The 24,999-nt window shown below is 42.4% G+C and overlaps 3 protein-coding genes across 5 annotated transcripts in view; all 3 read right to left on the bottom strand.

Annotated features, from left to right (window-relative positions):
* The window catches only part of LOC126987045 (sodium- and chloride-dependent glycine transporter 1-like), a 57,769-nt gene extending 48,554 nt beyond the window's left edge, over window positions 1-9,215 (bottom strand). Inside the window, exon 1 of one of the 2 annotated variants that reach the window (XM_050843718.1) lies at window positions 9,036-9,215. In XM_050843718.1, coding sequence (XP_050699675.1) covers window positions 9,036-9,146 — 111 coding nt within the window. In that variant the 5' untranslated portion in view covers window positions 9,147-9,215. The remainder of the gene's footprint in view (window positions 1-9,035) is intronic. The other variant, XM_050843719.1, reaches the window with a different exon arrangement.
* A 2,861-nt stretch (window positions 9,216-12,076) lies between these two features.
* LOC126987046 (saccharopine dehydrogenase-like oxidoreductase) lies at window positions 12,077-18,884 on the bottom strand. Of its 2 annotated transcripts, none has more exons than XM_050843721.1 (11): window positions 18,486-18,884; window positions 16,848-17,074; window positions 16,596-16,702; window positions 16,271-16,351; window positions 15,714-15,843; window positions 15,341-15,384; window positions 14,657-14,793; window positions 13,762-13,996; window positions 13,419-13,586; window positions 13,202-13,296; window positions 12,077-12,927 (listed from the first exon to the last, which is right to left on the bottom strand). In XM_050843721.1, the coding sequence occupies exons 1-11, from the start codon at window positions 18,521-18,523 to the stop codon at window positions 12,819-12,821; spliced, it is 1,371 nt and encodes a 456-aa protein (XP_050699678.1). In that variant the 5' UTR covers window positions 18,524-18,884; the 3' UTR covers window positions 12,077-12,818. The 2 variants fall into 2 exon arrangements, with proteins under 2 accessions (XP_050699678.1, XP_050699679.1); XM_050843722.1 differs by having other exon boundaries at window positions 18,350-18,499.
* Window positions 18,885-20,322: 1,438 nt separating this feature from the next.
* Window positions 20,323-24,759, bottom strand: LOC126987048 (cell growth regulator with RING finger domain protein 1-like). Its single transcript, XM_050843724.1, has 7 exons — window positions 24,594-24,759; window positions 24,101-24,234; window positions 23,528-23,693; window positions 23,267-23,423; window positions 22,531-22,638; window positions 21,818-21,949; window positions 20,323-21,446 (listed from the first exon to the last, which is right to left on the bottom strand). Exons 1-7 carry the CDS (start codon window positions 24,701-24,703, stop codon window positions 21,192-21,194), a joined length of 1,062 nt encoding a protein of 353 aa, XP_050699681.1. The 5' UTR covers window positions 24,704-24,759; the 3' UTR covers window positions 20,323-21,191.
* Between the last annotated feature and the right edge of the window lie 240 nt (window positions 24,760-24,999).

Raw genomic sequence — 24,999 nt, 5'->3', positions numbered from 1 at the left:
CGATAGCCTTGACAAATGTGTGTTTCTTCAGGATCATGGTACAGAAGAAGGGTCAGACTACCACCAGGGTCATACAGCTACCCCTGGATATGCCTAAACTCCTACGAAAGCCTTGACAAATGTGTGTTTCTTCAGGATCATGGTACAGAAGAAGGGTCAGACTACCACCAGGGTCATACAGCTACCCCTGGATATGCCCAAACTCCTACGAAAACCTTGTTAAATATGTGTGTGCCGAAATGCTTAAAAATATGACCCTTTATGATATGTTTCACACCGACTCGCGTCCTGCCCGCTGACCCACTAGAAAGGCTGAAATTGGTCATCGACTCAAAGGTCAACAAGTTGCCAATGAAGGAAAGTTGAAAAAAAGAGCTTGAATTTGCTGACTAAAGAATTACATTGCTGTATTAGTGTTTTCGTTTCTCTCTATTATGTTTCTCTCTCTCTATTATCTCTCTCTCTCTCTCTCTCTCTCTCTCTCTCTCTCTCTCTCTCTCTCTCTCTCTCTCTCTCTCTCTCTCTCTCTCTCTCTCTCTCTCTCTCTCAAAGGAATAGTTTAAGAGAGAGTTAGAAGGTCAATCCTGATTATTTTTTTCCCTTTCTCCTTCTCTCCCTCCCTCCCTCCTTCCCTCTTTCCTCCATCTCTCCTTCCTTCCCTCTCTCCCTCCTTCCCTCTTTCCTCCATCTCTCCTTCCTTCCCTCCCTCCCTCCTTCCCTCTTTCCTCCATCTCTCCTTTCCTCCCTCCCTCCGTCCCTCTTTCCTCCCTCCCTCGTTCCCGCCCTCCCTCCCTCCCCCCTTCCCTCTTTCCTTCATCTCTCCTTCCCTACCTCCCTCTCTCCCTTCCTCCTCTCTCTCTCTCTCTCTCTCTCTCTCTCTCTCTCTCTCTCTCTCTCTCTCTCTCTCTCTCTCTCTCCTTTCCTCTTTCCCTTCCTCCACAGATTCTGATCAATACTGCCCAAGGTTCCTCTTCCTCCTCCTCCTCCTCCTCGTCCTCCTCCTTTTTCATGACTTCCTCCACATCATCTTTCTCCTCCTCCTCCTCCTCCTCGTCCTCCTCCTTTTTCATGACTTCCTCCACATCATCTTTCTCCTCCTCCTCCTCCTCCTCGTCCTCCTCCTTTTTCATGACTTCCTCCACATCATCTTTCTCCTCCTCCTCCTCCTCCTCCTCCTCCTCCTCCTCCTCCTCCTCCTCCCCCGCAGTTTGAGCCTTCTCCGTGAAACATACTTAGTCAAATTTTGTGGCGTACCCCCACCCCCCACCATCCCTTTTTTTTTTTTTTTTTTTAAACATAATATTTCTGTACAAAAAATAGGCTCAAAATTACACTTTTTAGGTTTAACTATTCTCTTTCTTTTCTTCTTCGTCTTCATTTCCTTTATTTCCTTTCTCTTCCCTTTCTTTCTCTTCTCTTCCTTTCTTTCTTTCTCATTCTTTACATTTCTCTCCTTCTTCCCTTTTCTTCCTCCCTTTCTTTTCTTTCTTCCCTCTTTTCTTCTCTGTTTCTTCTTCTCCCTTCTTCCTTCTTTCTCTCTCCTCCATCACGCTTTTCCTCTCCTCTTCTTTCCTCTTCCTCTTCTTTCTCTCCCTTCCCTCTTCTTTCCCTTTTTTTCTCTCTTCCATCTCCCTTCTCTCTTAACCTTTCCTCTTCCTCTCCTCGTTCTCTCACCCCTCTTCTTTCCCTCCATTCTTTCCCTTCTTTCTCCCTTCCCTTAAATCCTTTTCCTTTCCTTCTTCTCTCCCTTCCCTCTTCTCTCCCTCCCTTGCCTATGTTTCTTTACCCTTCCCTTCGTCCTTCCTTCGTCTGTCCACCTCCCTGGCCCCTCCCTTGCCTCGCCTTCTCTTTGCCCTGTTGGTAATAGAGGACGGAAGGGAAGGCAGCGCTTGCGTCGAATCGTACCTCCAAATGAACCCCAGCGCGCAGCTTATACTCGCCTAGATTTTCGTCTCTGGCTAAGGGAATACCGCCCCTCCTTACCACTAGACACCTGCAGACGATGAGTAAGACTTCGCTACGGGGGTTTAGGGGGAAGTAAAGGCTGGGAAGGGTAGGAGCGGCTGAGGGGAGGGTGAAACGCAGAGCTTCCACGCGGGTAGTTTTCCACTGACAACTGTTGCTTCTTCGGCGATCCTGTTGACCCCGTCTTATCAAACGCATCGGCGCCTCCGTCCGCCTTTTTGAAGTGTTTTCCGTGGACTGTTTTTTGATACTAGTGATAGCTGCACACGGCTTCTGCATCTTGAACGCGGAAAACACTCATAAAGATCTTGTTAATCTTCTCCGTGGCCTTGGGAAATAGTCGTAATGGAAGCCCGATGCATTTAAGAATATGGAAGTAGTAAAATAAAGGATAGAAGAGGAAAGAAAAAGAAAGAATGAAGAGAGTAGTAAAATAAAGAAGAGGAGAGAGAGAATTTGGAAGAACAGACAACCGAGTACTAGAAGATAAGAGAAGAGACGGAAGGAAAAATTATGAGAAAACAGGAAATGGAGATTAACGAGAGAGAGAGAGAGAGAGAGAGAGAGAGAGAGAGAGAGAGAGAGAGAGAGAGAGAGAGATAGTGCAGTATGGCGTAAAAGGAAAGAAACTTCTAGAAACCCATATTAGTAAAAACACACACACAAACACACACACACTGCCCATATCCAGCTCTGGCAAGACATCAGGTTCATACCAGTTCCTCGTGATCCTCTTCCTCTATCTTATCAGTTTTGGTCTGCGGCATCTGAAGACACCCAAAAATTTATAAGCAAATTTCGGCGCCCAAGGACACGTACGTAACAAGGCTTTCGTAGGCATTGTGGGGATTTCTAGGGATAGTTTTGTGACCCTGGTGGTAGCGTGACCCTTCCTCTGTACCACGAACCTAAAGAAACACGTACGAAACAAGGCTTTCGTAGGCATTGTGGGGATTTCTAGGGATAGTTCTGTGACCCTGGTGGTAGCGTGACCCTTCCTCTGTACCACGAACCTAAAGAAACACGTACGAAACAAGGCTTTCGTAGGCATTGTGGGGATTTCTAGGGGTAGTTTTGTGACCCTGGTGGTATCGTGACCTTTCCTCTGTACCACGAACCTAAAGAAACACGTGTTTGGCAAGGCTTTCGTAGGCATCTCTCTCTCTCTCTCTCTCTCTCTCTCTCTCTCTCTCTCTCTCTCTCTCTCTCTCTCTCTCTCTCTAGTGTGTGTGTGAGAGTGAGTGTGTGTGTGTGTGTGAGAGAGAGAGAGAGAGAGAGAGAGAGAGAGAGAGAGAGAGAGAGAGAGAGAGAGAGAGAGAGAGAGAGAGAGAGAGAGAGAGAGAGAGAGAGAGAGAGAGAGAGAGAGAGATAGAGAGAGAGAGAGAGAGAGAGAGAGAGAGAGAGAGAGAGAGCATTTCCCGTCCTTGAAATTAAATCTACGGAATCCTCATGCCTCATTTAATTAACACACACACACACACACACACACACACACACACACACACACACACACACACACACACACACACACACACACACACACACACACAGAGAGAGAGAGAGAGAGAGAGAGAGAGAGAGAGAGAGAGAGAGAGAGAGAGAGAGAGAGAGAGAGAGAGAGAGAGAGAGAGAGAGAGAGAGAGAGAGAGAGAGTTACATAAGGGCCACAAATTTCTTCGTACTATACAATCCGATTCTTCTTATTCTACTCCTCATCCGCCATATTATCATTGTCATTATTATTATTATTATTATTATTATTATTATTATTATTATTATTATTATTATTATTATTATTATTATTATTATTATTGTTTTTGTTTTTGTTGTTGTTGTTGTTGTCGGCATTCTTCCTCGTTTTCTTCACTTTCTTTCTTCTCCTATTTTTTCCTCCTCCTCCTCCTCCTCCTCCTCCTCCTCCTCCTGCAACGGGAGTGAACTGAACGTATCCAAGAGTAGATGCACAAGCGCTTTAATCCTCCCCTGCAAGCCACTCCTATGGCAAACGGATTGATTAAATCACTGAACGCAGGCAGCCTAGTAATGAGCCAACAGGTTTTCTGCCGCCTGCTAGTCCATGTTTCCATGTTTCCATGTTTCCTCCTCCTCTGTCCCTTATTTCACAGTCTTCCCAAACATTTCCTCCCCAAATTAAAGAACATAACCTCGTCATGTATACGGCTTCCTCCTCCTCCTCCTCCTCCTCTTCCTTCTCCTCCTCCTCCTCCTCCTCCTTCTTCTTAAGTAGGCTTCCATGTCTGAAGTATTTGCGCTTCCGTGACGCAGACATTTTATTTTCATTATTATTATTATTATTATTATTAGGTATTATTATTATTATTATTATTATTATTATTATTATTATTATTATTATTATTATTATTATTATTATTACTATTATTGTTGTTGTTGTTGTTGTTGTCGCATTATTGTCGTTATTATTATTATTATTATTATTATTATTATTATTATTATTATTATTATTATTATTATTATTATTATTGTCTACCTTTCCTCCATTTCCTTCCTCTTCTCATCCTCCTCCTCTTCCTCTTTCCTCCCATCATTCTTTTCCTTCCCATATATTTCTCCTCTCCTTCCTCTCTCCCTTCCTTTCCTCCTCCATCTCCTAACTCTCCCTCCCTCCCTCTCATTTATCTACTCTCCCTCCCTTATCCTCTCCTCCTCCTCCTCCTCCTCCTCCTCCCCCCCCCTTCCCCTTCCCTCCTCTCCCACAATCTCATCTCTTCCCTCTTCCTCCCTCCCATTTATTTCCCCCTTTCTTCCTTTCCTCCTCCATCTCTTTCCCTTCCCTCCCTCTCGTTTATGGTTTCTCGGTTTCCTTCCTCGCCTCCTCCTCCTCCATCTCTTTTCTCCTCCTCCTCCTCCTCCTCCGCGTTTGGAATGTTGCCAGTCTCTTTCAACTCTTCCCTCTTTTCCTCCCTCCTCCTCCTCCTCCTCCACATTTTCACGTAAGGCTTGCAAGGTTACATTCCTCAGCTTCTGCCAGTTTATTTTAATGATAATAATAATGATGATGAAAATAGTAATAATAATAGTGGTAGTAGCAGTAGTAGTAGCAGTAGTGGTAGTAATAGTAGTAGTAGTAGTAGTAGTAGTAGTAGTAGTAGTTTTTGTTGTTGTTGTCGTTGTTGTTGTTGTTGTTGTGGTAGGAGTTCAGTGTAAATCTTTCTCAATTAATTTTTACATACACTCATCTCTATTATATAAGAGTAAATTATACCCATTCACATATAACTTTTTTTTTGTTTAGTTATTTGCTGTCAAAATAATCCTCTTCATCAGATTCGTACATAGCACTGGCATTATATTTATTGTCAAAGATCTTTCCTAATGAACAGCACAATGTATGTAACAGTATTTATCACTTCTCGTTACAATAGCCAATAAAAGTTCTAACTACGGTTTTAAACATTTAGCCGAAGTTTTACCTTTTCATAGTTTTACTCTCTCCGTCTCGCCTAACTAAAACTTCAGTCACACATCAGCAGGATCAGCATACAGTAGCATTAGACGCAGTGTATCGCAAGGACAAGACCAACACAACACCACACACCAAAACACAACACATATTCACCCACCCACACACCCCGAAATAGCCCGTCAAATAAGCCACATACCGACGCTCATCCCATAGTTTAAAATTAGCGGACGCACGGCCATGTGGTTTACGCCAAGGAGATAGGGAGGAAGGCGCGGAAAGGGAGGCTAGGGAGGAAGGGAGGATGGTTGCATAAGTTTGGCGCTCCGGAGAATGAGGAAGGGAGAAGGAAGTTGTCCACGAATGGAGAGGAAAGATGAAGAAAAGCCAAGAGAGGAAGAGACGAAGCGAGGAAGAGAGAGAGAGAGAGAGAGAGAGAGAGAGAGAGAGAGAGAGAGAGAGAGAGAGAGAGAGAGAGAGAGAGAGAGAAAAGGAAGATATTGCCATGAACTATGTGTCAATCGCCTCGTTATACTTATGTTAGTTAATAAGTAGTGACCTATAGCGAACATCCTTCTCTCTCTCTCTCTCTCTTCCTCTCCCTCCCTCCTAATCTCTCCTAACCTCCCTTCCGCATCTCCCTCATTGATTGTTCCTCCGCAGGGTGCAATTAAGACATGGTTAGAGCTCGGCCATAGTCATTCGCCCAGCCATTACTGATAATCAATGCGTCTGTCTCGAGCCTAGAAGGTTACTACTCTTGGCCCCACGAGGAAGGGTGGAGGGGGAGGAGGAGGAGGAGGAGCGAGGGAGGTGAAGGTCGTTGTGAAGGAAATGGGAAGAGGGAAAAAAGGATAAAAATGAAGAAAATGAAGAAGAAGAAGAAGAAGAAGAAGAAGAAGGTGACAAAGAAAGAAAAGTGTAAGTAAGAAAGAAAAAAAGAAAAAAAAGAAAACGAAGCAGAAAAAAAGAAAGAAGAAAAAACAAGAAATAAATAAAGAAAATTAAGAAACAAGACAAAAAAGGATAGAAAGGTCGGGCAAGCGAATCATAAATCAACATAATAAAAAAAAATATCAACAAAAAAAAATAACTCGGGTGGGAAAGCAAGATTAAGTACAGGGATGAAACGCCAGAGAGAGAGAGAGAGAGAGAGAGAGAGAGAGAGAGAGAGAGAGAGAGAGAGAGAGAGAGAGAGAGAGAGAGAGAGAGAGAGAGAGAGAGAGAGATACATATATGTACTCATTTGCAATATGTAAGATGTAAAAATAAAGAAAGAAGAAAAGAAAAGAAGAGAGAGAGAGAGAGAGAGAGAGAGAGAGAGAGAGAGAGAGAGAGAGAGAGAGAGAGAGAGAGAGAGAGAGAGAGAGAAAGAAAGTGTGGTGCTGGTCTACGAAGATCATAGGGACAGAATGATGATGCAATTACTACAACAAATATCTGGTCAGGAATATTAGGGGTCTCTCTCTCTCTCTCTCTCTCTCTCTCTCTCTCTCTCTCTCTCATTAAAGGTTACCGAGTTCACTTTTGAGTTCCTGTTGCGTAGTTTAATCTAGAATAAACTACATTTGTTGGTCTATTTTACGGCCACACACACACACACACACACACACACACACACACACACACACACACACACACACACACACACACACACACACACACACACACACACACGAAAGTCAGTAAATTCCAAGCATGCGAAATAATAGATAGAGAATAAAGAGAGAGAGAGAGAGAGAGAGAGAGAGAGAGAGAGAGAGAGAGAGAGAGAGAGAGAGAGAGAGAGAGAGAGAGAGAGAGAGAGAGAGAGAGGAAGGAGGAAAATAATGAGAAGGGAAAAGGGTACAAACAAACATATTTATCATGTCCAAGGAAGTGTGTGTGTGTGTGTGTGTGTGTGTGTGTGTGTGTGTGTGTGTGTGTGTGTGTGTGTGTGTGTGTATTTACTGCCAAGTCAAGCAGCAGTCCGATGGAATATGTGGTTGTAGTAGTAGTAGTAGTAGTAGTAGTAGTAGTAGGAGGAGGAGGAGGAGGAGTGAAAGCCGCACAGTTAGTCAGTTAGTTTATTATTGACCACAACATACATATTCCGTTACAAACTTTCTTTCTTTGGTTTGGGTCCAATATAAAATGGAAAATAAGGTTTCCCAAATAACCTACACAGAAGGAGGTAAACACTAATAAATAACTAGTGAAACAATAAAAAAGCAATACAGGAATGATAATCTTGAAACAAATTAACCCAATTTTAAAACGCACAAAAAACACATCCTAAGAATTGGCCTAAAACGTAAATAAAACTAGTCTAAAACATAAATGTTAAATAAAACTATTCCTAAAACTTAATTCGACATTCATCAAAGCATAAAACAAATTATAAATTAGAAAAATCAAATCACAACTAAAAGTTCACTAAATAGTTATGTAAAAACACAATATAGGCTTAAACGTGCTACTGATATACTGCCAAGATCTTATTTATTATTTCACATGTTGGAGCATCACTATATTTACCTAAAAATAGCTCTGCAACAGTGAAAAAGTTATAGTTGTTTCTCAAATGTTGAGTCAGTGTACAATATTGTGTCACATGCACCTCTGTCTGTATGTGACCACACTCACAAGTCCTCTCCTCTAACGGCAACCTCCCTCGTCCCCTTCTATTCCACCTTCCGAATTCAATCGCCAGTGAGTGTGTCGACACACGGAACCGAGTGCAGGCAACTCGATGGTGTTCGCCGATGTTGCATTTTGAGTTATACACGGAATGAACTGACATTACTATAGGGTTTAGGTGTCTGTACAAAATTCATCTGTAAGTTGTTGAACCCAGGAGTTTTGTCTTAAGTTCATCACCTCCCTCTACTGTGTCGTCAGTGTGAGCATGCAGCAAGTCATTGATATTGGTTCGAGTCTTATATTGATTTTCCATAACAATTTATAGAGACAGAATGAATGGGTCATCCTCCATCGCCGCTCTTTCGGCCCACATCTTACAAAAGAAGTTCCGCTGTTTGCTCTTCACTAAAGAGGGCAGTGGATGATAACCAGTCTAGGTGTAACACACATCATTACATGTGGATAATCGAACATCAAGTAAATAATTTAGTGACCAGTTATATAATTTTATCACCGGTCTCAGGTCAGCGTCCAGCCAGGATTCACACCCGTACGAGACAGGTGACATTATGCACGCCTCGACACTCGTTTCTTGACACGGAATGGAATATAATAATTTTTCTTTAAAAAACGATATGAATTTTGTGACATGAGCCATTTTAGCGGTGGCGTGAGCTTTGACCGACGACGATACATACAGTTAGATAAATAAATAGTTAGATAGATAGATAGATAGATTTAAAGGTTGGGTTCTGAAGGAACAGAAATGTATGTAAAGAATGGGACAGTATAAAAGTGAAATAAGCCTGGCAGTCACGAGGTTGGTGGGCGCGGATGCGATTATAATTTCCAAAACACACATACACACACACACACCACGTATACAAAAGCCCAAGTTGATTGAGACGAAGGAAGCGAGACATGTCAATTAGGTCAAGAGCAGGAAAGTAAGTACCCTTGGCACACACACACCTACACACACACACACACACACACACTAACTCACCGGGGTAGAGGCAGGAACATCGCCCACACATTCGGCCTTTCCCGTGGGCAGCGCCGTGGCAGCGTGGTCAGGCCCGGACGAAGGCGTCTTTTCCAGCCCTTGCGTTGGCATGTCGGCGGCAGAGTCAGAGGCTGCGAAGAGCTCCCCTAGACAGTCACGGTACAGCCACCCTCACTGACACACTGACTAAGGCCCAGCCAGCCAGCCACACCGCCTCAACGCTACTGAACCCACCCATTAATTTTGCTCGAAACCAGACTATGTGTCCCTGAATTCGACCGTTCTTTATAGTCAGTCACTCGCCGAGCTATTTGGTGCCACTCACAGCCTTGGGTCCGCCTAGTTTGTTCCCCGGGTCGTTCATGCCACCCGCGCAGTCTTTAGGCATAGAGATGAAGAAGAAAACAAGGATGGAGATGGATGCTTTGAATGATGTTCCGGAGCTCTGAATTGGGTTGGCTGCGCTGCCTTCAGGCCGTCTAGCGCCTCTTCAAGGTTGTCCGTTGCACCCCCGCGGCTCCATGTCTTAAATATATAACAAAGAATATAAAAAAAAGTTAATATATAGAGGATGTTCTTATTAGACCTTGATATATGCGATTCATGAATTTCCTTTACCAGATTTTTATTTTTTTTTAATTCAGAGTACACAAAATTATTCCTCACCAACGTTACTGTACGAGAATGCAATAAGCTTCCCCTTCCGTGGCTCAGTACAACACGATTTATTCATTGAGAAACAAATTCAACCACCACTTCCTTTACTCTCAAGGCAGAGATGCAACGTCTTTATCTTATTGCTGTTTCGCTTAGGTTTAATAATAGACTCCCTACCCCGGACCAAAGGCTCTGTGTGCTTTGAACATCTCCGTAAATCAAGAGACTATTGGCGTGACCACAAACTGAACGCTCCCTCGCGGACGAGTAGCCCGGCGGAGACATCCTGCCGTGGGTAGTGCCAAGTGTGAAAAGCCTCAGGGTTAAGACAATTATAAATATGCAGAACCAGAGAGAGTACCTCCTTGATACGTACATAGACTACGTCTTGGCTTCGACGGAATGATGGATAAATATAAACAATCAAAGCATTTTATTTCATAATCATTATTATTATTATTATTATTATTATTATTATTATTATTATTAGTAGTAGTAGTAGTAGTAGTAGTAGTGGTAGTAATAGTAGTAGTAGTAGTAGTAGTAGTAGTAGTAGTAGTAGTAGTAGTAGTAGTAGTAGTAGTAGTAGTAGTAGTAGTAGTAGTAGTAGTAGTAGTAGAAGTAATAGTACGTAGTAGTAGCAGTAGTAGCTGTATAATGGTTTGGGTACGACGAATGTGTTGGGGGAAGGGGAGAAAGAGGAGAAGGGGAGAGAGAGAGAGAGAGAGAGAGAGAGAGAGAGAGAGAGAGAGAGAGAGAGAGAGAGAGAGCGTGCGTGTGTGTTGTGTGTGTGTGTTTCTTCCGCGCTTTGTGCAGTAGAGGGAGGAGCTCTCATCGGTGGTCTCTTTGAAGGTTAAGTTAAACATGGAACAATTCTGTTTTATTTCATTCACAAGTGTCACTAAGCCGCGACGAGCCAAGTGCGACACACACACACACACACACACACAAACACACATATAGGCTCAAGGGTCAATGCAGCTATATCGTATCCCCTCAACATCACCGTAATTCGCTAATGTGACGCCGATAAGAACATGCGATAGCCAGTAATGAAGAATTAAAATGGGTGCAGGTTTATATTAATTATGGATATTACTTTCAATGACCCATCAGCGCTGCTCCGACGTAAGCTCCTTCAGAGTCATATTACCGCGGGAGTGACAAATTAGTGAAAACGAGACTATTATACACCTGAAATTCGGCTTGGAAGAGGCTCACTATATAGCATGGAAAGAGGCTCACTATATAGCATGGAAAGAGGCTCACTATATAGCATGGAAAGAGGCTCACTATATAGCATGGAAAGAGGCTCACTGTATAGCATGGAAAGAGGCTCACTGTATAGCATGGAAAGAGGCTCACTGTATAGCATGGAAAGAGGCTTACTGTATAGCATGGAAAGAGGCTTACTGTATAGCATGGAAAGAGGCTCACTGTATTATAGCATGGAAAGAGGCTCACTATATGGGACGGAAAGAGGCTCACTGTATAGCATGCAAAGAGGCTCACTATACAGCATGGAAAGAGGCTCACTGTATAGCATGGAAAGAGGCTCACTATATAGCATGGAAAGAGGCTCACTGTATAGCATGGACAGAGGCTCACTGTATAGCATGGAAAGAGGCTCACTAGATAGCATGGAAAGAGGCTTACTGTATAGCATGCTAAACCACTGTCATACGCTATCATATCATACAGTAACAGGCGAATACACTATCATACACAATCAAATACACTGTTATACGAGTCCACTATCACATACTATCATACACTATCATATCACTCACTTTACACTATCTTATCATTCACTGTCAGTACACTATCATATCATTCGCTATCAATAAACTATTATATACTCTATCAGGCGAATTCACTAACATTCACTATCATATACTTTATCATACACTATCATATTTATTTATATCGATTTAATACACTGTCAGACGAATATACCATCATTCACCATCAAATACTATCAGGCAAATTCACTGTCATCCACTATCATTACACTCATATCGTTCTCTGTCATTCACTATCATGCGAGGCTAATATTCCTAAGAGCATCTCCTCGGTGATTCAAAGGAGCGGAGTGGAATTCAGTTAATCACGGAGAGGAATGAGTCTTTACCGAGCAGATAGTGGTGATTGGAGAGAGAGAGAGAGAGAGAGAGAGAGAGGGGGGGGGGAGGGGAGGGGCTCTCTCTCTCTCCTCCAAGCCATTGTTTCCATATTAGTCTTTTCTTTCCCTTTCCTCCCACTGAAAACCAACACAATATTTACAGAGGTGACTGAAGTGAGTACTCATGTTCTGTGCATCCAGTCATAATATCATAATCAGAGTATTTTATTATGCTAAGGCCTCAGAAATAAATGAATGCACAAACCATTAACACATTTAATTACCAAAGTCAGTTATTATAATATGTTTTACAGCATCTGAATTGTCCCTATGAAAAAATATTATAGCAATAACAACAATAATAATAATAAAAAATAATAATAATGATAATAATAACAATAATAGCAGTCCATAGCATAAGGAGGAAGGTTTTAAATGACCAGCAGGAAATCTTTCAAAATCATTTGCATTAGAATCACCAATAAGGCTTTTTATTTGTACTTTTTTTTATTGCAAATTTTATACAAAGAAATACATCCCAACATAAATCTCTCTCTCTCTCTCTCAAAAGTTCAACAATTCGAGCTTATATATAAAGCACAATAAAGACTATTTCATGAAGATAACACAAACTAAATACTATATCATGGGTGAGGGCATTAACCAAGAAGCAAACATTGATGACCTGAAGCAGCTGTGTGTTTAATGCATATACAATTGAAATGTTTAAATGCAGGTTATATAAATTTATGGTTTGGGGGCAAATGGCGATAAAAAAAAAGTGGAGTGTGGATAACATGTTCCCTGCACCTGCCATGTGTAGGCTGGGTGATTGCCCTCGTGTGGCATTCTTGTGTGTGTGTGTGTATCCTGTCTGCAGCTGGTGGTGGGGAGGCAGATGGTGGATAACAATTTCCCAGGAGCCATCATGTGTAGACAGACTGCCATCTCGTACTCTCCTTAGCTCTGTCTTTGTGGCTCCTGGTGGACTGTAGCGGGCACACTCAGAGCGGCTGCTGCGGCTGCTCCACGGTGAAGCTCATGCCTCGCTCACACATACGTTCAATGATGCCGGTGTTAGCGAAGGCGACACCCGGCGTCATCACTCCACCCCTGAAGAGACAAAATAACTGTCATATCCATAGCCTTGGGTGAAGCTATGATTTTTCTTACTCCCTCAAAGAAGCTTTATATTGGAAAACAGTTACAAGAGCAGATGACAAAAAAGGTCATCCCTTTTGTCTACTATCTTCAATTTATCATCTTTCCCTCAGACGAACAATTAAAGTAATCAGATAAAATACCATCAAGGTGCACCGTAAATTACTATATTCAAAGAATTATGAACTATAGCGAGTGGTCCACGGTGTTGCCATGCAAGACTTACTTCCCAGTGCAGGCGTCCTTCTCCCTGAGGATGGTCATGGCGGAGGACACCATCATGAGGGAGGTGGCGGCATAGCCCGGGTCAGGGCCTTTCACCTGACAAACACAGACAAGTTTGCATAAGATTTACACTCTAATACATGTTCAAACACGTATTTACAATAGATACAAATGTACTCATTAGGGAGAGTACCAGAAAAGACTGCCTTAGCCTTTACCTTGATAATAATAGAAGAATCAGGAGGGTTTGAATATTCGTCTGTGCCTTCAAGTAGTGCCTCTGACCAGCCATGGCCAACTTGCGTGACGGTAAAGGTCATCTTCTTGAGTTGCTCGCGCTTGGCCCCAGCACGCTTGAACACACCAGCCGTGAGGATGTCTGGATACTGCCGGGAGGGAAACATTTAAAAACATATCTCTAGATTTACAAGCAAATATACTTTGTTTTACAGTTTAAAAGATTGGTTACAAACCACTCCATGTAAATGAAGACAGATGATACAAAGGCATATGGATAGATATAAGATAGATAAATAGACACTGTCAGTTAAGATTATATACCTTAAAAAGTAAATTCCTTGTCCAAGAGAACATGCTTAGCAGGCCAAAATATGCCATGCCCATGAGAAGCATGATGCTGTGGAACACTGATGGCATCCTGATGAACTGCTGGAATTGGATTGGCCGCTGGCCCAGCACATCATGGCGGTACCTCTGTGTGCGGTAGACGACAGGCTCATCACTAGGGAAGGACACGCCCCAGTACCCTAGCTGGTCATTCTTGTGGATGACCCTTCTGCAAAGCACAGGTTGGAGAGATTGATGCTAAGCATAGTAATCAGTGAATCTTGTGAAGCAATACCAACACCCTTGAGGGAAACCCATAGGGTGTGTTTGCCAGTTTGTAAGCACCATTGTAACTACATACTGCATAATACTCATGCAAAATTCAGTCTCATGTAAGGCTGGTTTTTAAAAAATGGCACCCATTTAAAAGTCAACCCCCCAAACTTATAGATCCGTAGTGTAATTCTCCTAGTTTGTGATTACTGCTCCCTTTTTTATGCTTCGTAGAGTGCCAGCAGGCTTTCTCGGGGGGTCTCTTGGAAGGTCCCAGCCTGTTAGTGGTGCAGGGGAATTTTATTTATGGAGGCTGCCATGGTGTATGACTCTTGCTTGCCCATGTTGGCCCCACCCGGTGCTCCACTTGAACAAAGTCGCTACAGCTGATTGAAGACCTGGGCATCGTGTGGGTAATCTTCCGCCTCTCAGCAATGGTTGAAAACTGCCAACATGCATCGGTGGGACTCAAACCCATGGCCTCAGGCTCACCATGTCTGCATGCTGACCACTCAGCCACTGCCTCCCCAGTTAATATTCCTAAGTAGGAATTTCCTGATATGAGCACAAATTGGAAGGGTACATTAGTGAATATAATCTAATGATGGAAACTTACTTTTTTGATACCTTGTACTTTGGCTTGGGCAGAGGCTTGGGGAAGAGCTCCCTCCGGATAGATGCAATTTTGGCCTGATTGGCAACCACCAGAGCAGCCGACTCCATGGTGCCTGTGTGTATTGCTGCTTTTGTACCCTGTTGCCAAATAAAAACTTGCCTCAATAATACATAATCACAGACAGGAATTGTTCTTTCTAAACCAACATGCAAATGTCCACCACCTTAACTGAAGTGTCTGAAAATACCCTGGCACTAGGCAGCAAAGACCATACAGTGTTGAATCAGTCATTTGAAAGAGTCATGGCCTAAGTGAAGAGATTAGTGATATGAAGAGAAGGAATGTTGTGTTTGTACCAGTGACCTTGAAGGGATTGAGGAGGGTGTGAAAAATTGATAATGTAAGAGAGTAAGGTATAGGACCTTGCAGAATAAACAGTAAGATTATATTGAAGTATCTGTATAGGACCTTGTAGAATAAACAGTAAGATTATATTGAAGTATCTGTATAGGACCTTGCAGAATAAACAGTAAGATTATATTGAAGTATCTGTATAGGACCTTGCAGAATAAACAGTAAGATTATATTGAAGTATCTAACACCCACGGGTCGTTTGATTAGAATTTATGACCAACGGTACATCCACCTGTCTAGCCTGCCAGCTTAGGCCTGAAGGCAACTCACCCCTCCTGATGCATGGACAAACATCTCGACATAGTTCAGTTGCCCTGCAATGGAAAGTCATATGAGTACTTGATTAATCACAGCATTACCTGTACACACAATTAAAAAAATGATGAAGTGGTAATGAATATAATGATCCAAATCTTGAAATGCTTCATATATAGAGAAATATACTTAATTTTTATATTTTTCTTCTTCAGTATATAATTTATTCCTCAACAAGTATTCATTGAGCATTATTTTCTGTTCAATTAGTCATTTTACCATTGGCATTAGTAACTTTTGGCATAGTAAAGATATCGGCATACATATATAACTTCAGCAGATATCTGGGAAAACTCTTAGTCCTCTGAAGGCACACGCAGAGGCTTACCCTTGAAGTTGCGCATCATGTACCTGATGCCCATGTCTGCCGGGATGGAGTCATAGCCGCAGGCGCTAATAATGTGCACCCCGGCCTGCTCTGCCGCCTTGTTGTACTTGAGCTGCATGCCTTCCATGAACTGTACAGCACAAGGCAGACTCATATTATATTAATGGCCAGTTACATTGAAGGTTATTTGCTACAGAATACAGTTTGGTCCTGAATAATATGATAAATTAGTGGATTTACAAGCTTGCAATATGTGGATTTTAGTTCTTCAAAATATGTAGCCTTTGGGTCCCTATATTTGATTTTTGCTTCTAAAACTCTGTTGTTTTTGGAGCAAAAACTACCTTAATTTAAAAGTGCCACAAAAAAATCATAAGAGCAGCAGAAGAATTCACTGAAAAGTTTCTAATTTTCATCAGATAAATAATCTTGAGTCAACTCATTAACTAAATAATGCATTTCTAAGAGTAAATATGAAATAAGACAGTTAACGCCTACCTGTTGCTCTCTAATTCACTTGTAAATGATGACTTCCAAAGCCTAAAGCTAATGCCCACCTGTGGCTCCCCAGTTATGTCCACGTGGTTGGCGCCATGCTCCAGGCAGGCCTGCACCACCGGCTCGCCGTACAGCTGGTACTGTTCAGGAGCACAAGGTAACACTTACTCCACACCAGTCTATAGCAACAGAAGGTTAACTAAAATTTCTAGGTATGTTTGTTCAGTTGGGGAAATGAAGTGCAAGGGGAAGTGTCCATCTTAAAAAAAAGTGTATAAACAGAAAACAAGCTAGACTGTCATTTTCCCAATACTATCTCCTCACGGAGTTTCTAGATGGAACACAGCATCAGGACTTTAGACATGAATACAGAGACATGCTCACCGGGCCGACACAGTTGATGACAACATTGGACTTGGCAGCCATTTCATTGAGAGATTTTTGGTCTGCTACATTGGCCTGGATCACTCCAACATCCTCAAGGTTAAGACCTGTAACCACAGACTGTTATATATTATAAATTATAGGGAGATTTTGATAAGTAACCTCATCAGTGATATGTAGATACATGGTATTACAAAGACAATATTCAGTATAAAATTAATTTAGTACACAGTGCATGTACCAGCAGCTTACCTGTCTCCTCCTTGGCCGTAGTAAGAACATCTTGTAGCTTACTCTTGGAGCGGCCGGCTATGGCCCAAGAGAGGGGCACTTTGCCTTGTGACTTTTCCTGCTGGGCAACCCGAGCCACCTCCTCCACCACAAACTGTCCCGTGTAGCCGGTGGCCCCAAACACCACCAGGTCATAGCGCTGGCCAGCCATTCCTGACGCCATTCTCAGCAGTAATCCTGGGCTACTTCTGTTGGTGAGGGATATCTTATAGTAGGAGAAACTAGTGGAGAAACATTGCGAAGAGTGGAAACCTAAGAGTACGTATGTTCAGCGCACAGCTCCATCTCACTGGCCCTTGAGCTTGTGGCAAGTAATAACGAATCACCCCAGGACAGAGGGCCAATAAGGCATCCGGGTTACCACAGTTAACCTCTCTCAGGCTTCTTCAGGTACCCATTTATCGACCAGCCCCAAAGGGAGGATAAACAGCTGGGTAGGCTGCTTGCTGACTGTCTGGGTCAGGATTCAACCTAGGCTCACAAATTCATAGCTAGGGGTACTGGTATGTTCATAATGGCATGCTGTACTGGAAATCCATGGTGAAGTAGTTAGCACACCTAGCTGCGAATCCACAGGCCTGGGTTTGAATCTAGGCCAGGTGGCACCTAGCCCACCCATCGGTTCATTCCCCCAAGAAATGGGTGCCTTGGGAAGCCTGGGAAGGTAAACTGTGGTAACCTGGATGCCAGGGTTCTCACGTATTGTGTTGCAAACATCTAATGCTAGAGAAAGCAGATTTGAGGAGTGTAAGCATTGCCAGACCCTTAGATAAGTAGGATAATATTTAACAGTAGGAAGCCGGTCATGCCAATTAAACTAAATAGAAGTTCTGCTGATAATACCTGCCAAGTTAATATTTACTACAAAATAGGAATTATCTTCGACACTTACGCTGCAGTGGCAAAGCTTTGTTCTACCTCAGTACCCCACAGAAACATTAAACAATTAAATGAACACCAAACTAGGAATTATCTTCAACACTCCCGCTGCAACGGCAAAGTTTTGTTCTACCTCAGTACCCCACAGAAACACTAAACAATTAACTCAACACCTCCCAAAGTGAAGTAAATAAATGTTAAATACTTCCTGAACAGTGATATAGCCCACGGCCAGCCTGTCAACCTAAACCAGCTGCCAGAAACAGTGGTAAAACATGTAGGTTAAGCATGAGAAAGCTAACATAGTGATGGGCAGGCAGCTAATAGGGTCTGCACTCCTTCTCTACCTATAATTCGTCTCTAATAATAATAATAATAATAATAATAATAATAATGGGGAACAAATACTAATAGATAAGGGAAAGCAGTATAGAAACAGTGGTAAAACAAGGAGGTGAAGCAGATCAAAGCTAACATAATGATGGGCAGGAAGCACTCCTCCTCTTCCTCAATCTACTTATAATTCGTCTCTTAATAATAATAATAGGGAACACAATAATAATAATGACAGGAGTACTGCTCACCCGTGTCCGTGCTGCCTGCAAGGAGTCAGTCAGACCTACTAATAGATAAGGGAAAGCAGGATGTTTAACCGGTTCCGTGGCTTGACTATTCGCTTGCAGGACTATTCCAGCAAAGTGTCGACCTGTTCATGCTCACCCGGCGGAAGTAACAAGACGTCTGGAGGCGCCGAGCATCGTGGAGTGGAGAGAGGGAGATTAGTTTATAGGGGCAGAGACTGGAGAGGCAAGGAGGCAGGGAGAGGAGGGAGGTGGAGTGGGAGGGTCGGGGGCAGGTAATTATTTTTTTGAAGCAGAGAGGAGAGGAGGAAGGCTTGGGGTGGGGGAGCAGAGGCAGGTGGAGTGGCCCGGGGTTTGGGTCCATCAGGGGCAGGGGTGGTGGGGCCTGTCCTTGAGCTTGAGGCTATAGGGGCCGAGACAGTGACCATGACTCACGACAACTTATCATCATGACTGGTTCTTCTCTTGACATTGGTTTTATCTCGTGATCAATGGACCAGAAATGCTCATGTAACCAAGCATGACAGAATGTAGTTCAGCTGACTTATTTGCCATGATGGGCGAGCCAAGTCTGGACCATGGGGTCTGATTTTCTATGTAAATCTATGTAAATAACTCATTAGCTCTGCGAGGGGGGTATCTGGAGCTGCCTTGTGTAAGCCAGTCGGTTTTTTGCAGTCTCCCTGTGTTATTATGTTCTTATCTCTTTGGCCGACTGGTTAAGGAGTGGCTCTCCCGTCTCGCTGGTCGCGGGTTCGATCCCCGACGCCGGCAAAACCTTTCCTTATTGTCTGGATTAATTTTTCGTGGGTTTCGTTATACGCAGAGGTCGTGTAGCTATAAATGAGAAAATTCTGGCGTTTCAAGAATAATGCGATGTATTCATGCAGCCCTTTGATTCACGTACGGTATTTCTAAAGGGGGGTAGGCCTAAACATCCGTTTACAAATGGTTGCGTTTTTACGGGGCAGAAGTGATAGATTACTTATTCCATACATTTTATTCATTATAGTGTATTTCTAAGGGGACCAGACAACATACGTAAATCAGTCAGCAAGCACAGCTGATGCGCAACATGTCAGAACACATATGGGGTGCTTCACCATGCATAGGCCACTGCGGCAAACAGGAGCAGCGGTTAGCTGTGTTTTTTTTCTTTTGTCCTTAAGTTACTTCCTTTACTGAAGAAAAAAAAAACAGGCTTCATGAGCCTCACTTGTGTCTGGTGGATGTCTTGATGACCTTGTGGAATGAGCTAGAGAATATGGTGGTTGACTTTTATTCTGTTAGAATTTAGTGGGATACTCATCCCTCTAATCCCTGTTATTGTTGCAAATTATTAGTTTCTCTAATCTGAATACTTAATCATGTGGCAGTTGGTGTGGGTTTTAGTGGCCACAGAGACTAAAGCCACTACTAATTCTTATTAGTGGTAGAAACAATAGTAGTAGTGGTAGTAGAAGCAGTAGTATAACTTACATACTCTGTTAAAGGGTTCTTAAGATAGTTAAGCTGGTAGGCCTATATATGTACAAAAATGGAGGCAACTGTTTTCTTCTCTATCTTTAGCACAATCAACTAGCTAGTATAACCAACATTATTACCTCAATTCATTTGTAATTCCCTTCTATAAGAATGCTCTAATGCAAAGGGTTTCAAGGTATGTCACAATGATTTGTAATTTCCTTTAACATTTTGGTAATAAGATAATGCCAATACAAAACTTGATCCCTCCAGTAAAGCCACCACTTAACAGATCATTTGTGTAGTATCATTACAATAGGGATGCTGTCATCTTGGGTGTTTGCTGAGCATCATGACAGTCAGTGTCTATATAGTGAATGTTGGGATGAACAAACAATAAGTCACAAAATGTCACATGCAAGCAATTCTGTAAATGTTACATAATAAAAACTATACAAAATTATATAATAAATAAAAAATCTAATAACATGGAGGTTAAGGAGCAGCTAATATTTACTTTATAAATATATATTTTTCTTTATACATACCACACAATCATCACAATTTCTCTAACACAGTTGCAATATCCTATTTTCAATGTCTCACATCTCTGACATAAAACATTCAGCTAGACTTGTGATATTTGTGGCATAACAAATCCAGCTTTCCACCTTAAGCCAGTCACTTTTTCCTTGTTCACCAAATGTTGACTAATATTAATCAAGTACAACACTGCCACTGAAATGTGACATATATAATAAGAAAATAAATATTATCAATCTGTTTACTTCACAGTTATATAAAGCATCAACTATGAACATACAACATTATGGTCTGACCAAAGACAAAACAACAAATGCACCAGTGACAGTAAATGAAGAAAATATATTACTTATGGAGCTGTAACTGCAAAGGTTTCAGCTCTGCATCATTGTCCATCTTGAGGAGGTTCACCAACTCATGCTCACCATTCCAAGCAGTACTCGTATCAAAAAGAAAAACAACTGAGCCAAGATATGAGAATGAATTACTGTCAAAATAAAAACTGATAAGCATTATATTGAGAGTAGTAGTTCATTTAATTTCTACCTCAGTTCAATTTTCCTAAATAGTTTTTTCATCATGAATAATTTTCAGTCACTGCCAGGCAATTTGTCCCCTAAGCCCCAAGCACTGTCCTGGAGTTGTCACTGATTGACTGAGGATTTGTTCTTAAGATACATGACCTAAACAATAAATATAATCACATATGGAAAAAAACAGTAAGGGTATGGGTAAAGAAGGAGTGGGGCTCAGGGGACAAGTTGGCTGGCAAGGGCAACGATTGGTAGGGTGTGCAGGCACTGGCAAATATGCCCTACAGGCAGCATCTGTCTCTCTCTCAGTGATGGTTGTCAATGCCCATCATACGATTTATGGCATTATTAAATCGATGCCATGTTGAGGGGTGCTCCAGTGTGTCCCTTCCACCTTCCTGCTGCTGTGGGTCCCTTTGGCTGGCAGGGACTTCCGCCGCCACCAGGAAGTATGCCAAGATGCGTGTGCGGCACATGGGGCAGTTGTCGAGGCGGGTGCAGCAGTCATCACACAGACACACGTGGCGGCAGGGCAGCAGGGCACGCGTTGTTCTCTTGACCTATGGACAGAATGGTGGTAAAGATGACTTACAGCACTGTCTCCTAGCGTTTGTAAGGATGAATCATATTGCCAAGAGATTTCAAAACCTTTAAAACAGCATAACCAGGAAGAAGTGTAATATTAAGTTTATATAAACTAAGGAAGTATGGTCTGTCCTCATAGAGTTAACCCTTATCATGCTGTGGTGCCGCAGACAAGTGCTGTGACAAAAGACATACAGCATCATATTTTACCTGCTACCCAGGAACTGCCAGACAGCCAAGACAAGGGTGTAAAGGAGACTGCCCAGCAGCCTCCAACAAGTCAAGTATGGCACAGTTGCAATGATCACCTTAACTAAAGAGAAGGAAGAGGGCATCCAGAACTTACTTGACACACTACACAGGCCTCCTCCAAGGGGACTTCCTCATCCTCATCATCATGTTCAGTATGTCCTCCCTCAGGTTCTGTGCTTTCCCTTGTGCTGGCTGAGCTGCTTGTGCTGCCTTGTATGTACAATGCCTGAAAGGTTAGATTTGCAGTACTCTCCACTGAGAAAAGATACCTATTACTATTACTACTCATTTCAACAGAGGTTTGCTAATATGTTGGACCTTTAGCTACCTTTCTGTTAAGGCCCAAGAAACATATACATCATCATCGTTTAACGTCCATTTATTCCCTATGATGGGGTTGGACGGGATATGAGCCTCCTCCACTGTTGCCAGTCCATAGCCATTTCTTACGTGATGTTCAGCATCCTCATATCTTCTTCCACCACATCTTCCTTGGCCTTCCTGGTGGTCTTCTGCCCTCCACCTCAAAGTTCAGTGCTCGTCTCAGGATGTGTTCTTCTCCTCTTCTCCTTACATGTCCAAACCACCTTAATCTCTGATGACACCACCTTTCACATCCTGCACTCCACACCGAATTCTCTCTCACCCCTCTTCCACAGCAACCCCAAGAAACATATATGACCAAATTTTCTTTGGTCTACCTCTCCCTACTCCACCCTCAATGACTATTTTTCTCACTCTCCTCACCCCACTACTCTCATCGATTTGTAGCCTCTTTGTGTCCCTGCTCATCCCTGTGTGGCTTACCTTCAGTTTGGTGAGCTGGCCCGAGTACTGCTTCAGATACTGGCGAAGGATGCAAGTTGGCACCTGACAGTTCCCATCCTTGATATGGATAACGGTGATGAGCGCTCCCTGTGTGCAGAATAGAAAGCTGATAGACATGAAAATTGGAAAATGTTGTGTAATGAAAAATGTGAAAACCATATCAATACAAATAGTGGAGATGAAACTGGATAATAGAACATTTTTGAAATGAATGAAATATATAAAAGCATGTATGAATAGAGGTTAAGGGAAATACAAAATAGTGACAAATGCAAAAAATAAATTAGGCCTATGAAGAATATGAAAATAGATTGCTGAAGTATGTAAAAAAAAAAAAAAAAGGGAAAGCATAAACACAGCTGGATATGGATGAAGACCATGATGAGTGCTTCCTGTGTGCAAAAAACTATATTGGACAAGAGCCATCACCATGCTGAAAAACAGGAAGTGTAAAATATGAGCCAAATATTGCTATAGTACTAATTTTGATAATGGTGGTGAGCTGTGTGCAAAATCAATTGCTGAATGCTTAAGTTACTAATTTTGATTATAATGAGAAGTTCTGTGAGCAAAATGTAAATTGTTTGAATGGCCTCAGAAGTCTATTGCACACTCTAATAACGAGCTGCCACTAGATGAACCAGACTGACACATGGGAGTGCAAATGATAAAGTCTTTCAAAATCAAGCACAGAGAGCACATGTATCTGCCTTACCACCCTGCTATCGTCAGCCTCCTGTGACGTGTCTTGTCGGACGACGCAGACCACCAGTGGGTAGGTCGTGCGTGGCATTGGGCCCAAAGACAGACTTGGGGCTTCGGGAGACAGACCAAGCTGCTTCACTGACTCAGCAGCCTCAGTGACATCCTCTCTGGAATAGTAAATGATAATGATAAAAATAGTAACAGTAATAATAAAAATAATAATAATAATAATAGTAATAATAATAATAGTAATAAAAAAGGAGTGGCCCACCTCAAGACTTCATCCACCACCTGTGCCCCAACTGACGGCTCTTCTATAAGATGTAGAAAGAAGCCTGTCCAGGGAGCGGCCAGCAGCATGTGTAGGCGGTCCGATGGCACACCCCAAAAGCTTCGTAATGCATAATTAACCTCGCTGCGAACCTTTAGCTGCACATCTGCGAGACAAGGCTTTCATCAGGCCAAGGAGGCTGGCCAGGAGCACAAGACACTGCTCTTTAGAATGAGTACATAAGCAGATGCCAAAAAGTTGTCAGTCTTGGTTAAGTGTCTTGATACTCCCCTCTTGAAAGAGATTGTCATATGATTAGGAAGGATTAAATACAAGCAAATACAACCCCCGCATATCATGCCACCCAATAGTGTCCCTCTGTGGGTCCCACAGAAATAAAAAATAGAAATGAAGGAAGGCTGCTACTGAGTTTACCAGTGAAAGGGATGAAAAAATAGATATGTATATGAATACTTTATCAAATATAATAAAATTAGTCCAAGAAGATAGGGTACTCAAAGAAAACTGAGAAAAAAGGAAAAAGTAGGCAACACATCTCGACGGAAGACTTACCACTGAATGAAGCGTCTTGTGCCTTGTGTAAGTCAACAGAGAAGGGAACGGCAACCTTCTGGTAGGCCACCTGGGCTATGGGAGGCTGAGCTACGTGCACCACAGAGGTATCAAACACATCTTCTCCCTGGATACTAGAAAAAAAAACAAAAAAACATTGCTATTACATTTGTATAATACACACACACACAAAACACAGGAATATGTTACATGTACTCAACTTCCAAGGCAATTGTAGAAGTAACAGTAGTAGTAGTAGTAGTAGTAGTAGTAGTAGCAGTAGCAGTAGTAGTAGTAGTAGCAATATGTAGTATTAGTTGTAGTGGTAACAGAAGACGGAGGAGGAGGAAGAGGAGAAATAATAGAAGTAGTAGGGCCAACTTAAAATTAAATCAACCTTTGCACCAAATGAACAGCAAACCTCCAATATGCACAAGTATCAATAGTACGGTTACCAAGAGTAGGAAACAACAAGCTAACTCCAGCAGCTCACCGCAGTATGAAGATGACCATGCGGACGAAGCAGATCAAGACCAGCAAGGCAGAGAACAGGTTGGAGATCTCGGCGGCCGTCATCAGTACCCTTGTGAGGATTGCCACCATGCTATCATCTCCTCCAGTGTTGCCATCGAAAAAAAATTAACTTCTGCTAAATTCACCCCGAAAATTCGCTAGATCAGGGTTTTTTTATTACCACTGTTTTCGTGTCCTTGAGCTGTCTCCCTTGCTATAAAGGAAAAAAAATATTCAGCAAAATTTACATTACATACCTATTATAAAATCAGCAACTAGCGCGAAGTACGGACATATAAGTCATTTAATTTCTCAACAGTCACAAAAGGTAGAACTGGCTGTATGCACACAGATATATTCTTGACATTTGCATGACTTTTCACATC

Source organism: Eriocheir sinensis, chromosome 63, assembly GCF_024679095.1.
Source record: "Eriocheir sinensis breed Jianghai 21 chromosome 63, ASM2467909v1, whole genome shotgun sequence".
Lineage (NCBI taxonomy): Eukaryota > Metazoa > Arthropoda > Malacostraca > Decapoda > Varunidae > Eriocheir > Eriocheir sinensis.
This window is presented reverse-complemented; position numbering and strand designations above follow the sequence as displayed.

What these genes read in the sequence shown, in the direction of transcription:
- LOC126987046 (XM_050843721.1), bottom strand. Translation starts at nt 18,523, where the DNA reads ATGCTCGGCGCCTCCAGACGTCTTGTTACTTCCGCCGG. An exon ending in ATTCTTCTATTATTATCAAG is followed by an intron (nt 13,297 to 13,418) that starts GTAAAGGCTAAG and finishes TGTGTTTGTCAG; the next exon opens with GTGAAAGGCCCTGACCCGGG. An exon ending in AAGGACGCCTGCACTGGGAA is followed by an intron (nt 12,928 to 13,201) that starts GTAAGTCTTGCA and finishes TTGTCTCTTCAG; the next exon opens with GGGTGGAGTGATGACGCCGG.
- LOC126987048 (XM_050843724.1), bottom strand. Translation starts at nt 24,703, where the DNA reads ATGGTGGCAATCCTCACAAGGGTACTGATGACGGCCGCCGAGATCTCC. An exon ending in AGGCTGACGATAGCAGGGTG is followed by an intron (nt 22,639 to 23,266) that starts GTAAGGCAGATA and finishes TTCTGCACACAG; the next exon opens with GGAGCGCTCATCACCGTTAT. An exon ending in AGGCCTGTGTAGTGTGTCAA is followed by an intron (nt 21,447 to 21,817) that starts GTAAGTTCTGGA and finishes TTCTGTCCATAG; the next exon opens with GTCAAGAGAACAACGCGTGC.